Source organism: Bactrocera neohumeralis, chromosome 4 (genome assembly GCF_024586455.1).
Source record: "Bactrocera neohumeralis isolate Rockhampton chromosome 4, APGP_CSIRO_Bneo_wtdbg2-racon-allhic-juicebox.fasta_v2, whole genome shotgun sequence".
Classification (NCBI taxonomy): domain Eukaryota; kingdom Metazoa; phylum Arthropoda; class Insecta; order Diptera; family Tephritidae; genus Bactrocera; species Bactrocera neohumeralis.
Genome location: NC_065921.1, coordinates 81,117,509 through 81,134,858, shown reverse-complemented (window position 1 = coordinate 81,134,858; position 17,350 = coordinate 81,117,509). Strand labels below are relative to the sequence as shown.

Sequence of the window (17,350 nt, the reverse complement as noted above, 5' to 3'; positions counted from 1 at the left end):
CAAGTGTGCGTGCAAGCGAGCCAATGCCGGAAATATCATAAGTTTTATCAATAAAATATTACAACTGAAAGCAGCAAAAAGAAAATAGACACACACTAAAAATATTTCGTATTCAATGCAATACAGTGCATGTCATCAACGCGCATCCGCATTTAAAAGCGTATGTGTGTGAATACACGTACGTGTGACGATGAAATTATGTGTATGTGTGTAGGAAAATCTATGTGTGTAGCAGTGTGCGTTTATTGTGCTAGCAATTGCATGCAACGCGGGCGCTCCGCTTTCGCTGCAGCACACATGCAAGCTGGCACTCATACACCTGCAAACACATGCACCCACTCACACATACAACCGGCAAATCAACAATAACATTGAAATAAAGCTATCGCTATCAGTTCAGTTAGTGTTTTTTTTTTCGTTTTGCAATACAAAACAAACGACGGAGCGCTTTGTGCCATGCCATGCGATGCCATGCCTGTCTAGATGTCCTTGATATTCTTTGGCGCTACAACAGTCCGCTCAGCGCACACTTCAGTTCTTCACTTTTCCCACGCCGGCGGTTCAAGTGTGTATGCTCCATGGCGTTTCGTTTATTATAACATCTGTGTGCGTGGCATATCTAGAATGCACCTGACAGTTTGGCGCACTCACCTACACACATACACATACACACATATGTGAGTGTGTGTTTCCTATGCATTGAATGGCACTGGCACCAGGCGAACTTTAGCTCCATGGCCAAAGTCAACAAATGTCATAAGTAAATTAATACAATTGAATGTATATACATATGTGTGCGTGTATGTATGTTTGTATATAAATACATACCTACATATATGTGATAATGCGCTTGACCTTCATTTACATTAATATCGTTATAACAACTTTGTTGGAAGCAAATGCAGTTCATATTTATTTAGTTGGGCAAAAGTTAAGTCATTTAAGCAAAAGATAAACAGAGCTTTGTCATGCTTGCGGTTAAGGAAAATATTACTCAGATTCTTACGTATAAAGTTCACATTAAGACGACTGCAGCTAATAATAAGTAAAACGTTAACTTCGGTGCCACGGTAGTTATAACACCACATAAAATGCAATAAAGAGATTTTTCTCTTGATTTTGATGGATCAGTTTATTTGCTAGCTATATGCTATAGTGGTCCGATCTGAAAAAATTTTTCCAGATATTATAGCAATGCATTGTATAATAAATGTGTGCTTATTTCCTGAAGATACCTTGTAAAATAAAAAACTTTTCATATAAGTGCTTGATATGGATAGGTCAATTTGTATGACAGCTATACGCTATAGTCATCCGATCTAAATAATTTCTTCAGAGAGTTCATCACTTCTTTAGACAAGAATCCATGTCAAATGTTGTGAGGATATCTCATCAAACAAAAAAGTTTTCCATATAAGAGCTTGCTGTAGATAAGCCAGTTTGTATGACAGCTAGATGCTATAGTCATCCGAACTAAATAATTTCTTCGAAGAGTACACCACTGCCTTAGAAAATAAACCAAGTCAAATTTCGTGAGGATATCTCGTAAAACAAAAAAGTTTTTCATACAAGCACTCCATTCGAATCGTTCAGTTTGTATGACAGCTTTACGTCATAGTGATCGGATCTGAACAATTTCTTCGGAGATTGCAGCATTGTCTTAAAGAATAATTTAAGCCAAATTTCATGAAAATATCTTCACAAATGAAAAAGTTTTTCATACAAGTACTTTATTTCTATCGACCAGTTCGTATGGCAGCTATATGTTGTAGCAGTCCGATCGAAACAATTTTTTTCGGAGATTGCATAATTACTTCAGATAATGATCCGTGCCAAATTTCGTGAAAATATCTCCACATTTGAAAAATTCAATAGCACTTATACCACGCGAGATAAAGATAACTAAAGCCAGCAGACAAGCAGCACTTATAAAGTCCGATTTATAACTAAAGTAATAGCTATAAGAAAGATCAGCATCCTAAAAACACTGAAATATAACACACAGCAGCCATGATATGCTTCAAACATACACTTTCTTCAGTATAATTCTCTCTCTTACTTGTTGCACCCCACAAACGCAAACAATATGTTACTCATACGCAGTGTCAGCTCGGCTCAGCCAAACTTTTCTTCACACATTCACTACGTTTTTGACTCAGCCATGCACACATATAAATACTGCTAGATACACATGCTTGAGTTTGAGTAACAATTTGCATAAATCGTTCATTGTTTGCGCCGAAATGTGCGAAAATGCGCAAATATTTAGCAGCACAACTCGCACTTCAATTGCCTTATTGTCACTTAGAAATGCCGCATTTTAATTTTATTTCATTTGTGTGAATCACAAAGCGCATGAATTGCCGGAAAACATATGCATATATACACACGTACATATGTCACATTTCATATTTGGTGGCGCAATGAATGTCAGTTGTTGGAAAGTTTTAGAAAACTAGCAATATCCTGAGATATACGAGCTGGCAGGCTCGCTAAGCACACACACACACAGCTTTGGAAAGCTATTTATTTGAAAAATCATAAGTAAACAAGAAAAAACGTTAACCATGGATAAAATACCCTACACAGGTGCATTTTTATAGCATAAAATGGTTTGAAGAGATGTTATTTGTGATTTTGAACGGTTAGTTTATATGGCAGCTATATGCTATAGTAGTCCGATCGGAGCAATTTTTGCAGAGATTGTAACCATTTCTTGAGTAACAATCTATGTCAAATTTCGTGACGATACCTTGTTAAATTAAAAATTTTTCCTTACAAGAAATTGAGTGTGGTCGGTTATTTTGTATGACTGCTATATGCTATATTTCTTCAATCTGAACAATTTTTTTAGAGATTGTAGGTATGCCTTAAGTAATAATGTGTGCCAAATTTCGTAAAGATATCTTGTCAAATAAAAAAGTTATCCATACAATGAATTAAGTTTGATCGGTCAGTTTATATGGCAGCTATATGTTATAATGGTCTGATCTGAATAATTTTTACGCAGGTTATAGTGGTGCTTCAAATAACAATCTGTGCCAAATTTCAAGAAAATATCTCTTCAAATACAAAAAAAGTTCATGCAAGCACTTGATTTCGGTCGTTCAGTTTGTATGGCAGCTATATGCCAATGTGGTCCGATATCGGCGGTTCCCACAAATGTGGCACTTTTTGAGGAGAAAATGAAGTGTGCAAAATTTCAGGTTGATAACTGAAAAACTTAGGGACTTGTTCGCATATGTAGACATGAAACAAGACTAAATCGACTCAACTCATTCACGTTGATCATTTAAATATATACTTTATAGCGCTTTCAACTCTTTTCGCATGTTACAAACATCGTGACAAACCGAACTAATCCTGTTCAGGATATAAAAATTCAAGCGTTCTCATACTTACACATATACAGTTATGTGTGTCCACGTTTTGCCTGCAAAAGCACGAACTGTCGCAAACAACTACATTTTTTTCGTCACTTTCTTCTTTTTTCACATACAAACACCATAAAGTTTCATGAAAAAATATTCCACATTTTTTCACCATTTTTAACCGTATATTCATATTGCCTGCGAAACTTTGCTGTCGGCGGCAATGTGTCAATATTAGTCCGACAGCTATGGCAACGCTGATATTTGCTTTGCATATGAAGGCGTAGTGAAGTCAAACAATGCTTGTGACCGCCAAATAAATGGGTTTATGGCCACTGAGTTTCTTTTTTTTCGCTTCGGCCTTCTCGCGTTTGTAGTTAAGGGTATTCATAGGGGTTAACAAGTTTTGAGGCCATTGAATGGTGAAGGGGTTTCAGATTATTCTAGCGGTCTATTTTGATTGTATGATATAAGGACGGTACTGAGACTTTCTTCATAAACTCGAGTTTAAGGTTTTCCATTTCTGAAACACCATCGACGACCATCTCAGGGCTCGATAGGTTTAACGTAGTGTGAGTTTTATTTAAAATTTTCTTTATAAATAATGATAAAAACCACATTATCATAAACTCGAGTTTTCAATACAATAATTAGATAATGATCTGTCATATTACAATCATAAACTCCATATACGAGAGTGGTGTTTAATGATAAACACCACATTGTCATAAACTCGAGTTTTCAATACAATAATTAGATAATGATCTGTCATATTACAATCATAAACTCCACATACGAGAGTGGGGCGTAATGATAAACACCAAATTTTTATAAACTCGAGTTTATGAGACAATGATTAGACCATGTTTTGTCACATTACAATTATAAACTCCATATTCGAGAGTGGTGTTTAATGATAAACACCACATTGTCATAAACTCGAGTTTATAACACAATAATTAGACAATTATCTGTCTCATTACAAAAAGTCTAGAGGGATTCTTTTGGTTAAACTGAACCTTAAATCGAGAATATATCTTCAAAATCATAATCTAAATCTATGCTCTTAGAAAAAAAGTATGGGAAAGAGCAAGATATACAATCAACCACTACTGCACTTTTCACTGCTCTAGAATTATAAGAATCTTACAGAATTTTTCTCATTGAAGTTTTGTTCTTGTTCCAACTCTCCTCTCCAATTAATAGCACACCGCATTCTTTTAGAACTAATTACACTCGAACATGTCATTGCGCGCAGAAATTTATTAAACGGCAAAAACCTGCAGAATGCAAGGACTCACCTTCACCCACATCGTCGACAATTCTGTGGCGTAGAGTATAAGGATTTTAGCAAACTATGTATTTATGCTTGTGTGTGTGGGCAGTGTGTGTATGTCTGTTGCATTTAGTTTGTAGCACAGAAATCCATTTGCGCCATTTTCAATACAATTTTCTTGTGTATTCCATTTATTAATAATTCTTGACCTTCTTTTGAGCTACTAATCTTATTATTCTTTTACTCGTCGCGGTAGTATTTTATTTTGTTTGCAAACTTTTAGCGAAATTTTATATTGAAATAGTGAAGAATATTGAATAGATTAAACAAATTTCGGTTTAGTCTGCTATTTTTTAACTTAAAGTACAGTTTTTTACTTCAAACGCGTCATTTTTATAACTTGAACAGGATATTTTAAATTTGAACTAAGCAGAAGGTAACCACGAAGACCCTATAAAGTATATGGTATATATAAATTATCAGCATGCCGAGCTAAGTTGATTAAACTATATACAAATATACGCGAAATTTCGCACACGTCAAGTAGTTGCTTATTGATCCAAGCCGCCGATATAGGACCGCTATTGTATATGGTTGCCATACAAACTGAATAAGGATCAAGTACTTATACGAAGAGCTTTTTCATTTGACGAGATATACACACAAAATTTGGCATACATTATTATCTGAAGCTCCACTATGATCTCTGAACAAATTTTTCAAGTTGATCAACTATAGCATATAGCTGCAATACAAACTGACCGATCCAAATCAAGCTCTTGTATGGAAAACTTTTTTATTTGACGAGATATGCTCACGAAATTTGACTAGAATTATTGTCTAAGGCAGTGGTGTACTCACCGCAGAAATTGTTTACATCAGATAACTATAGCATATAGCTGTCATACAAACTGGCCGATCCAATTCAAGCTCTTATATGGAAAACTTTTTTATTTTGCAAAATATCTTCACGAACTCTGGTATAGATTATTGCCATAGACAATGCTACAAACTCCGAACATATTGTTCAGATCGGATAACTATAGCATATAGCTGCCATATAAACAGGCGGATCAAAATCAAGACAAAAAAATTGTTGCAGCCTTTCCTGCTATAAGAAATGCACGGTTAAATGTTTTTTTGGTTTTTTTGTTTTATTTATTATATGGCAACACTTATTTTTCGCTTCAAAAAAATTGTGGTAGAATAACCTTAAGACAGAAAGTTACACAGAAACACATAAGTTTCAAAAAAAATGTAACAATTTGAAAATGGTGGTCAATACTGAAAAAAATATTTATTCAAAAAACTGTTATGCATTCTTGATGCATAATCTCATTCATAAGGTATACATAATTAAACAAAAAACAATATTTTCAACATTTTATTCATAAACTCCAGTACAACCTACAGCAATATGCCGAACTTTTATTTCTGCAATTGTAAATAGCATATTTGACCTTAAGCACTCAAGTAAGCAGCTGCTTAACTTTCAAATGCAGCCATATGTGGATTAGCCACCTCATAAATGTGCTTATATGCAAGCCTACATATGCTTCTCCTTACAATTGCTGCCTTCTGCACTTAATCTCCAGACGATTTCTATACAGCATATTTGCTAAGCCATGCACACTTCACCTCCTTGACTGCTCTGCTAAAACTTTCAAAAATTTAGAGCAAATTCTCTGAAATTCCAAAGCAAGTGGGTGGAAAGTACCATAAAAATGTGGTAGTGTGGCGTGTCATATGACCAATAGCGGCTTTTTCTAATATGTGTATGTAGTTGAAAAGAGAAAGAACAAAAGTTTCCAAGTAAATGCCAAACTCATTGGTGGGAAGCTACTGCTGTTAAGCACTCAAAGTTAAAGCTTCTGAATTGTGACAAATAAGTCAGAGGGCACTCAAGTAATTGTTGTACATTTTGTTCATAAAGTTCAAAATTTTCTATTACAGTAGCTACACATCATGCTATATACATATATATTGTGACAAAAAGCACCTGGAAATTGTAATAAAATTTCGCGGGTAAATGATATTTCATTTTTCGAAACTGGTAGGACCGTCCATATTATTACTATGCCAAATATGAGGGTGATCTGTGAACCAGTTTGTTTAGAGCAGCAATTTCCGGGTACTTTTTTGTCACAATATATTTATACATATATTAACAAATATAATCGACATAAACCCACATAATTTAATAATATGATTATGATATGACAGTTCGAAAACGGTGTTGTTTTGGTTTCGAGCAAGTCCTTAAAATTAACGAACAACTTTTACATGAAGTCGGACCTTAACAGTAATAATTTAAGCTTGCTATTTATTATTATAGTACACCAATATACCTGTATGTATACATCTACAAATAAATAGTTTTCTAATATATTTTTTTATTTCTTTTGCAGGTATGGATGACATTAACCAGATTATATGTATATCTGATATGAAAGCTAAGTACGTCAATATAAAAATGAATAGATAAAGGCTCACATATTAATAGCCAACTAAAGACTCGAATGTCTACTATGGTTTTAGTTCCTTCTGTCAAGTATTGACACTCTACGCAACAAACTCCTGTAAATTTATAAATTTACTTACTCTGCTAGCATAGTTTAGGTTGGATTAGGTTAAGAGCTCGGTCCTGACAGGGATCGCACTCATGTAAGAGATCATAAGACTTTTACACATCGGCAAAGCGCTTTGAGCCTATCACAAGTTTGTTGTGACGGCTAATGTCAGAGTGTCAGTTTCTGCTAACTCTGCTGGTTCGCCGAACGTAAGGCTGCCGAGATTTTTAAACCACAGTCTTGATGCCAATGGAGATCGAACTCGGTCCCATCGCAATGTGAGCGTGGCCCCTCTTACTAGCTTGTCGGTTTTGCAGTTGTCAGCGACTCCGCAATGGTCGGGGCTCAAACGAGTCTAATGATAAAATAGTTGAATGCTATTTCTTGTGAGGATAAACACTTTTTGAGACGTGTCACTACTGCACTTAGTACCAGTACGCCTACCAGGAAAGCACTACAGTAGTCCGGTAGCCTAAAGCTTAGACTAACGCAGAGCTCTCTATAGAAAACTCCACCTCCAAATTTGCCTTCTAGCTTCGACGCTTTCGAGAAAAAGTTGACTGCACCTCTTCTCCAGCGACTTCTTCCCATCCACATATACCTCGTCGGCATGTGAGTGGAGAAACAGCCGCCACGAGTGGACATTGATCCAAGTTTTCAAGAATGCAGTTGAAGGAGGAAAGAATTTCGGTGTGTTCTTGTTCATAAACCTTCATATACTAAACTTCCATAGCCTTAGACACTTTGCAGCAATACACCTGCCTGTAAGGCGACGAGTTCTATGTGTAAAATGTTATTAAGTGCTACTGTTGATGGCGTTCGTTTTGCACCGAAGATGCGATAAGCCCGCTCTTTGGACACGTTCAAACTTCTTAGGAAATGTAGACTTTTCGAGCGCTCTCCACCAAACGAATACACCATAGAGCATTATTGGTTCGACTACGGTTTCTTAGAGCCAAGTCACTTCCTTTATTGGGCTTAAAAACCTTTTCACTATAGCTCCTTATATTGCTATAGAATACCTACCTTATTCCCACCTCATTAGTTACTTGGCATCCACGTAAGCTTTTTATCAAGGTTAATTATCTGTTATTTCACCTTGTCAACGGGTTGAAGACGAGAGCCTCCAAATGAGTAGTGAGTAAGATCTGGGATCTTATATCTCCTGGTAAATTAAAACATTTCAGTTTACTTGCGTTGACGGCCTAATCCTTTTTATTCACCCACTTTGAAATACCATTCGGTTACCGCTAAGACGGTATTTAGAAATTTTCCTTTAACTATAGGAACAACAACAATAGAGTAGACTATCGTTAACCACCAAAATCCATAGCAGCGGGGAAAGTACCACAATCAGTACCCTCCATTAACCTTTCGGGATGTCTTTGCACTACCCCACTGCGCTACGACCGTTACGTTGCGGGATAGACTCTCATATAGTATATAGTCTATCTCTGCTCTCTTAACCCAATCCCAATGGATCACCATTACAATTTGAATCGGAAACTAAGCCAAGTATTCGGCTTATTAGACAAGGGTAAAAAATGTTTGAAAGTAAAAAAATCAGATGAAGACTGAAACTGAACAAAATGAAGTGAACAAAAGGAAAAGTAGTTTGAGCGCGATCTGAGGTCGTTGATTTTTAAGGGTTTCCAACAAAACTAAGAGTCCAAATCACATCACTATTAATAGGCAGATGAAATGCGAGTAAAAAAAACAGCGTTCAATCGCTATTCAGCAGCTTTGCAACAAAAAATTATTTTAAAAATTTTTCAAAAATTATTTTTAAAATTTATTTATTTATTTTTATTTTTAAAATTTATTTATTCATTTTTATTTTTAAAATTTATTTATATATTTGTATTTTTTGCTTTTTATTTGAAATACTCGTAACCATTTTAAAGTCTAATGGAAAAATTTAAATTAAAATTATATTTTAAGCAATAAAATATCAATTAATGAGAGTGCTATTCTTTCTGTTCTTTTCATTATTGATTTCTCTTCTTTTAGTTGTTTAAAAGCGTGCAAGAGTTGCACATTTTTCTTTGTAAAAAAATTTCACAATTTTTCAACGCTTTCGGCAGCCTCCACATATTTGAGCACGCATATAAATATGTACATACAGATGTGCGCGTTTGTTTGTGTTTGGGCGGAAAAAACGTTATGCATAAAAGAGAAAGAACAGCGCATTCCAAATTCTTCTACTTTTTGGCAAATACTATATGTAGGTACATATCCGTACATATAATTTTTTCTGCTTTTTGCTAGCAATATCTGACAACATTCCTACATTCCAGCAGCATTGTCTGAGACAAAAGAAATTTTTATACAATATATGTGTGTGTATTTATACATATGTACATATATGTAAATTTGAGAGACATATTTTTATATAATATACATGCATACATATATGTACATATGTATATATGCATACTGTTCGAATTATTTTCAGCTGCCCGAAAAAATTAGCACCCAGCTCCATTAATCCTTAAATTACTAGTTCTTTAAATTCAAATATCTTGCTTCAAACCAAACTTCTATGCTGCTACAACAACAAAAACAACGATAATTTAACAATTTTATTACTTTTTTTAACACAAACATTTCTCAGCTCTTCTTTGGTCTTGTAATACTATAATAATGGACTTTCTCAAGGTCAAAGGCAAGTCTTCCACATATTGCCTAGCAATTTCCTGTGGAGAGCAAAATTTTGGAGCGTTAAATAAACCCAAAACTCAATCGAAATGGGCGTAAAAGCCCACGAAAAGTTTGAGGCGGTATCGAACCTTGAACACCTCAAACTTATATAGTCTTTTTTGCAACAGAAAGGTCGTGGCGGAGTGGCTTTGCATCTAGGTAGTCAAGAATCTACTTGAAAAATTCCTGGTACGAGGCTACAGTTTGACAGACTAAGCCAACGACGATGTCCTCATCGTTAAAAAAATATTTCTAAATACCATCAACGAGCTAACCGAAGGGTACCTCAACATGGTATTGGGCGAAAAGAAGCGGTTTAGCCATCAACCCAAGTAAAAGAGAAATTGTGTTATTTACCAGGAAGTTTCAGATGCCAGACGTTCCTCTCACCTCATTCAGAGGGTCACGTCTTGAAACTGTTTGATAAAGTAAAGTACCTAGGGCTTATCCTTGATTCACGGAGGCCAAGTACTGAGGAGGGAGTAAGGAAGACATCGGTCCCCTTATATTTCTGTAGAACAGCTAAAGTGAAAAGGTGGGGAATTTCACCAAAGTTGGTCGTTTGGCTCTAAGAAACCGTAGTCAAGCCAGAAATAATCCATGATACATTCGTCTGGTAGGCAGCGCTCGAAAACACTAGACTTGCTTAGAAGCTTGAGGGTGTCCAAAAGACTGCTGTTAAATGCATCTCCGTTGCACTGCGGACTTGACCAATAAAAGCACTTAATGACATTCCACACATAGCACCCGTGATTTAATGTGCGCTCTAAAGCTCAGGAAAGCTAGGCATATGAAGGTGTCCGAACTAAGACACGCGTGGCGGCTTTTTTTTGCTCTCATACCGACGAGGGATGTGTGGATGGGAAGGACTCGGTGAAAAAGAGGCATGGTGAACTTTATCACGGATGGGTCGAAACTCGGACGTGAGGTTAGAGAAGAAGTTAACTGTAAAAAGCTCTCCATCAATCGTAGCTTTATGCTACCGGATCACTGTTATGTTTTTTAGACAGAAGTGGCTGCTATTAAGATGATGGTAAATGTACAGTAAATGTACTGACGGTACGAAGTATAGTGGTGACACTCATCATGGGGTGTCTGTCCTCACTAGAAATAGCATCAAACTAGTTCTTCATCAGACTCGTTTGGTAATAACAGTATTGCTGACAACTGTAAAGCCTACGAGTTAACCTAAGGGAGTACCCTTGCCCTACTCACATTGAGTTGGAGTCGAATTGGATCTCCATTGCCATCTTCCGTTCTAGCGCTGGACCAATAAACCACGCGTGTGCTTAACAGGAGCTGATCGACAGCAAGCGGCAAGGAGCTAATCGGACTGCAAGATCATTTTGCCCTATTATAGAACGTAGGAAATCTACTGAACTACTTGTCTTGAGCAAAGTACACAATCGTAGGAGTTCTTACTGGACATTGCCCTTGTTTAAAAGACTGCTTTAAAAGTCTTGTCTTTAATGTTTATTTAATAAATTTGAAGCCTATTACTAAATACACCAATAAATTTTCATAGCACACAATTCTACAAATAAAATATTAATAAAGAATACATAAATTTTCAACGACAACCGCAGCTCAGCTGTAATTTGAAGAGTTTCTGCAAACGTTCATCCTTTTCGAACACATTTTGTTTATCGGCGGGCATGAGCGCCTCTATATGATCGTAGATCAAACCATGCACACCCATCTTCTTGTACCATTCGATGGCGTTGCGATCACATAGCTTATCACCCCACAGCATTACCCACTTCTTCTGTCGATTGGCCAGCGTCACAGCGTCCGGGTGGTTTTCAAGGATGCTCGCAGCCGGCGCAATGCCATTCAAGTCGAACGCCTGCGCGGTATTAACCGCCGGATGTAGACAGTGCGTGCGCGGATCCAAAAATTCCGGCACATTATGCGAAACCGTAAAGAAGACGGGATAAATATTCTGTTTGAAACGCAACATGATGCAAATATCCGCATCGAAGGAACTAAAGCAGCACAAGCGACCCCAACTGACGTCCTTTACCACGCTCAATATGGCGTCCACATACTGATTTTTATCTATAGTCTGTATGCTCTCAATACCGCCGGCATAATAAGCTTGCGGCCACTTCACTTCCATATTGCAGCCGAGAAAACGATTTGTGGTGGTGAAAAACTCGGACAAAGTTGGAAACAGACGCTCTGCGGGATTGCTAACACTGCACGGCGAAGGATATTCTACAATGCGCTCGTTAATAATGCGATAAGTGACCAAATGCTGCAGCTCTTCGTAGGTGAAATCTTTGACGGATTTCGTGCACAGATCCATCTTGGTAAGCGGTTTGCTATCAGCGGTCAAACAAACAATCAACTCGAAGTCGTGATAGATGATGGGCACCAAATCTCGAGTCAGCATCACATCGAACTCGACCATATCAGCGCCAGCCTTGTAAGCCTCCTGCATTGAGTGCAGCGTGTTCTCCAATATGGGCGCTGGATTGTCGGCAATGAAACTGCGTCCGATACCACGGTGTCCGATGTCAAGACCCTTCCAGCGACGCGGCCAATACTGCAGGAAGGTTGTATTCAACTTCACCTGCCAATCCGACATGGCGTTGATAACTAAATATTTCAATTTCAAACGTGCCACTTCCATGCCATTAGTGATACTAGCAAAACTGACAGTCAACAGACCCTCGCTGGTGTCTAAAGCCTCGGGTGGTATATACATTTGACCCAAGAGCTGTACGCAACCCGTCGATTCGTTGGACAAATTCAACTTCAGCAAATAACCGACCATCGCTTTGTCCACCATCATCACTTGAAACATCAATGTATTATTATTATAAACCACACCCAAATCGGGCTGCTCCTTCATTTGACTGCCACCATACAGCATATTCGAATATTGCGCATATGCGCGCGCCGATGGCAATATGGGTAGCATTAACTCCGGATTAACAGGCTCGAGCTTGAGTCTGATCTCTTCTTCCGGCACTATGGGTAAGTTCTCTTTAAACTCCAATGCATTGAAGAACAACTTGAACAGCACTACATGTCCGGTGTTAAGCCAAGCTTTGCGCACTTTCAGTTTATTTAGACAAATGCAACCGAAGCGATCGACGCATTCCACTTCCTTACACTCGAGTTTGATTTCGCGCGCACGCTCTTGTATCTCCCAACGACGTGCTTGCACAATCTGTGTGGCTTTGTCTACCGCGGCGATAAAATAACGATAGCGTAAGAGTTTCTCCAGCGAAAGCTCAACTACCGCCGTCCACTCGCTATAGTCGTCTGCGGAGCGTTTTAAACGTGGCGCCAATTGCACATTCCATTCGCCGAGCGCCTCCTGATTGCCCATCACGCCGACTACTTCGTAGGGCGCAATGCGTGTACCGGTCAAATTCACTTTAAAGGTCACAATCGCTGTATCTTCCGACATAGTTTTGGTACTTTGGAGTCGTTTTAAATTAACCAAAACGTTACGTTTACTTCTATTGACACATACACAGAAATTTAGAAACACATTCGCACAATTTATGTAAGTTTTATTACATTTTATTTTGGAACCAACAAATTTTGACAGCATTGTGGTCTTTTTTCAAAAAACGATCATATGGAATTTTATACTCGATTTGAATTGCTTTGAGTGTGATAATAGCTGAGCGATAGATAATAGAAGAATATAATATAAATAGAGTGAGTGATAGAATAATACGTGAGTACGAAGAGATTGACAAGCTGGCCGACAGGGGTAATGGTCGAAAATTCTACGAAGAGATGTGGCGACTAACAGAAGGTTTCAAGACCGGAGCATACTCTTGTAGAACCTCCAGAAGTGATCTAGTGACTGATGCCCAAAGCATACTGAAATTATGGCGCGAAAACTTCTCCAGCTTGCTAAATGGCAGTAAAAGCCTAATCACCAGGAGATGGTAACCCCGATTCCCCAATCGATGACGATGGAATAGACGTTCCACTGTCCGGTCATGAAGAAATTCGTATACCAATTACCCGTTGGAAGTATAAGAAAACGGCGGAGGCCGATGGATTGCCGTCCGAGCTATTCAAATACTGCGGCGAAGAACTGATAAGGAGCATGCGTCAGCTTCTTTGTAGAGCATGGCCGCACGAAAGCATGCCTAACAATTGGAATTTGAGTGTGCTCTGCCTAATCCATAAAAAGAGAGACCCCAAAATCTGCGGTAACTACCGTACGATAAGCCTCTTTAACATGGCATATAAGGTTCTTTCGAGCGTACTGTGTCAACAAACGGATTGGACCTTGTCAGAGTAGCCTTAGGCCTGGAAAATCAACAACTGACCAGATATTCATCATGCGCCATCTTAGAAAATACCCGTGAAAAAAGAATCGAAACAGACCACCCCTTCGTCGATTTCAAAGCTACAGAGAGCTGAGCAATACTAAAAGCTCCGTCAGGATCGGAAAGTACCCGTCCGAGCCTTTCGATACCAAACGAGGTTTCAGAGAAAGCGACTCCTTATCGTCCGACTTCTTCAATCCAATTTTGGAAAAAATAATGCGATCTGCAAAGCTAAATGTGTGGCGTGACAGACGGCCACTATATCCTCTTATAGAACCCTTTTACTGGAACTAGATCCTGTGGACTTCGGATTGTAGGTTTAAAGTCAGTTGTTACCAACACGAAGTTCTGACCTAATGGATTTCTTGTAAATCCGACGGACTTTGCAAGTTTCCTTAGTTAGGAAAAACTCCCACAACCAATTGATATAGTTTCCTGCTCTCATAATGCAGAACTCAGCTGACTAAATTCACTAACCGATTTTGCAAAAAAAAACTCAGTGAACTGTTTTCTATTGCCATTTCTAGCTTATTTTCTATTTTTGCTTTATTCGTCACACGTTTTAGTTGTAAGTACTCCGACTGTATGTTGAAATGTTTGAAAATTTTCCACAAAAAAATAACAGAAAATATTAAAATCCACTCAACGGCAACCACAACTGCGCTGTAACTCAAAGAGTTTCTTCAGCTGTTCATCTGTACCGAAAATACTACGCTTATTGCAGGCCAACAACAAATCAAGACGATCGCAAATCAAAGCGTAAACACCTTCAGCACGATACAAATCTATTGTAGCGCAATCGTCCAGTTGATTACCCCACAAAAACACCCACTTATTTTGACGTTCCGCCATCGCCATTGCATTCGGATGTTTGCGCAGCAGGCAAGCATTGGTCGCGATACCATTGAGATCGAATGCTTTTGTCGTATTTATACCCGGCTGGACGCAATGCGTACGTGGATCGGTAAATAGCAACGGTTCCGACTCGAGCAACAGCAAAACCGGATAGATATTTTGCTTATAACGCAGCATAATGCAAGTGTCGGCATCGAAGGATGAGAAAATGCAGACGCGTCCCCAACTCAACTGCTTTACCACATCGAGTATGACGTCCATATACTTATTCTTGTCCATGTGCTGTGGACACTGCGAACCGCCGGCGTGCAGTTCTTGCGGCCACTTAACTTCCATATTGAAACCGAGCATTTTGTTGGTTCTCTCGAAGAACTCTTGCAATGTCGGAAAGAGACGCTCATCGGCATCGCTTACCGTTTCCGGTGCAGGGCAGACAATCAAACTATCACCGACCACTTTGTATGTCTGCATGGCCTGCAATTCGGCGTAAGTCAAACAGACAATCGGTACGGGGACAATATCACTAGCGCTGCTGGGTATTGTCGACGAGTTCGGACACATCATTACATAGAAATCATGATATATTATGGGTACTAAATCTTTGGTGAGCATCACATCGAACTCCACCATATCGGCGCCCGCCTCAAATGCGCGCTTCACCGAGCTGACTGTGTTCTCGAGTGGCGTTAGCGCTGCATTATGCTCCACAAAACTACGTCCCAGACCGCGATGTCCAATCAGCATGCCCTTCCAGTGGTCGGGCCAAAACTGTGTGAATGTGGTGTTCAACTTCACTTGCCAACTCAGTGTGGGATTTATGATCAAATATTGTATTTCCAATTTAGCCAGCTCCACGGCGGCCGCGTCTGGCGAGAGCAATGTCACATCTAATACACCTTCGCTCTCCTCGAGCGCTTCGGGTGGCAAATAGCTTTGCGCTAAGAGACGCACACATTTGGTGGCGCCATTGAATGCAAACAATTTCAATAGAAAACCAACATTTTTCCGATTCAACATATATATCTGATAGATTAGTGCTCTTGCATTGTATTCGATGCCAAAGTCTGGCTGAGCCTTCAGCTTACTGTAGCCATATTGCAAAGTGGTGTAGAAAATTTCTGCGCGTGCGGATGTTGCTATCGCAAGAAGGTTTACCGCGTCTAGCGGTTCTATTTTCAACTGCATTACTTCGCCCGCCTCAACAAGCTGATCCTTCGCGTTACACTGCAACGCCTCGCCGAACAATTTGAACAACACGATGCTGCCGACGTTGAGCCATGCGCGCCGCAATTTCGGTCTTCCAGGTGTTATGAAACCGAAACGATCAGCTGTTTGCGCGTTCGCTTGTGTCAAGCGTAATTCGCGTGCACGCTCGCCAACTTCCCAACGGCGCAGTTGTACGGTTTGTGTCTTCTCATCCAACACACCGATAAAGTAGCGATAGCGTATCCATTTATTTAACGGTACCGTTATGTTCGCAGTCCACACATTGTAGTCGTCAGCGCTGCGTTCAAGTAGCGGCGCTCCTTGTATTGACCAGCTGCCCAGCGTTTTCTTATTGCCTATCACGCCGACCAGTTCGTGTTCGGCGATTCGTGCGCCAGCCATTTCGACGGTAAGTGTCAATTGTCCAACTGAACTTTCCGACATTCTCTACTCCAAACTGCTTTGGATAAGGAGAATCCGCTGTTGAGGTGGGAAAAGTAAGAATTTTTATTTTTTTTTGTTTTTTTTTACGAAAGTTTTATGTAAATATTTTTATTTTTTTAAGTACTCACTTGCAACGATTGACATCTGTTTAAAAAAGAAAATATTGACAAACAGTGTCGCCTTGTAGTAAATATATTTGAAGGGTTACCTAAGCTTGTTAAGACTTTTAAAAGCTTTTAACTCGGTTGTTCTTCTAAGACATCAACAATATTTTGGTTATCAAGGAGTAAAAGTCTGAAAATGATTAAATTTTCAGAATAGAGTGTACACGAAGACAGTGGAGAATCGATTCGGCGCCGTACGCAGCAACTTGGACTGACGTATGGACCGCTCGACCTTCAAAAGATACATCGCTTCGCTTTTAAATAGTTCCAAGAAAATCCGAAGTTTTCGCGACAAATTTTGTTCAACGATGACGACCATTTCTGACTCAATGGGTATGTAAACAAGAAAAATGTCGCATGTGGAACGAAGTCGCAACCTGAAGAGATTCAAGAGCTGTCATTTCATCCAGAAAAAACAATCTTTGGGTGTGGTTTGTGATGCCGGTGAAATCGTAACCGT

At 38.9% G+C, this 17,350-nt stretch overlaps 3 protein-coding genes across 4 annotated transcripts in view; 1 reads left to right on the top strand and 2 right to left on the bottom strand.

Moving 5' to 3' along the window:
- The window catches only part of LOC126756978 (protein king tubby), a 118,384-nt gene that overhangs the window by 82,168 nt on the left and 18,866 nt on the right, over window positions 1-17,350 (top strand). The window lies entirely within an intron of this gene.
- LOC126756980 (glycerophosphocholine phosphodiesterase GPCPD1-like) lies at window positions 11,449-13,477 on the bottom strand. Its single transcript, XM_050470521.1, has one exon. It carries the CDS (start codon window positions 13,336-13,338, stop codon window positions 11,488-11,490), a length of 1,851 nt encoding a protein of 616 aa, XP_050326478.1. The 5' UTR covers window positions 13,339-13,477; the 3' UTR covers window positions 11,449-11,487.
- Window positions 14,750-16,912, bottom strand: LOC126756975 (putative glycerophosphocholine phosphodiesterase GPCPD1 homolog 2). The gene has a single exon (XM_050470512.1). The coding sequence runs from the start codon at window positions 16,724-16,726 to the stop codon at window positions 14,864-14,866; it is 1,863 nt and encodes a 620-aa protein (XP_050326469.1). The 5' UTR covers window positions 16,727-16,912; the 3' UTR covers window positions 14,750-14,863.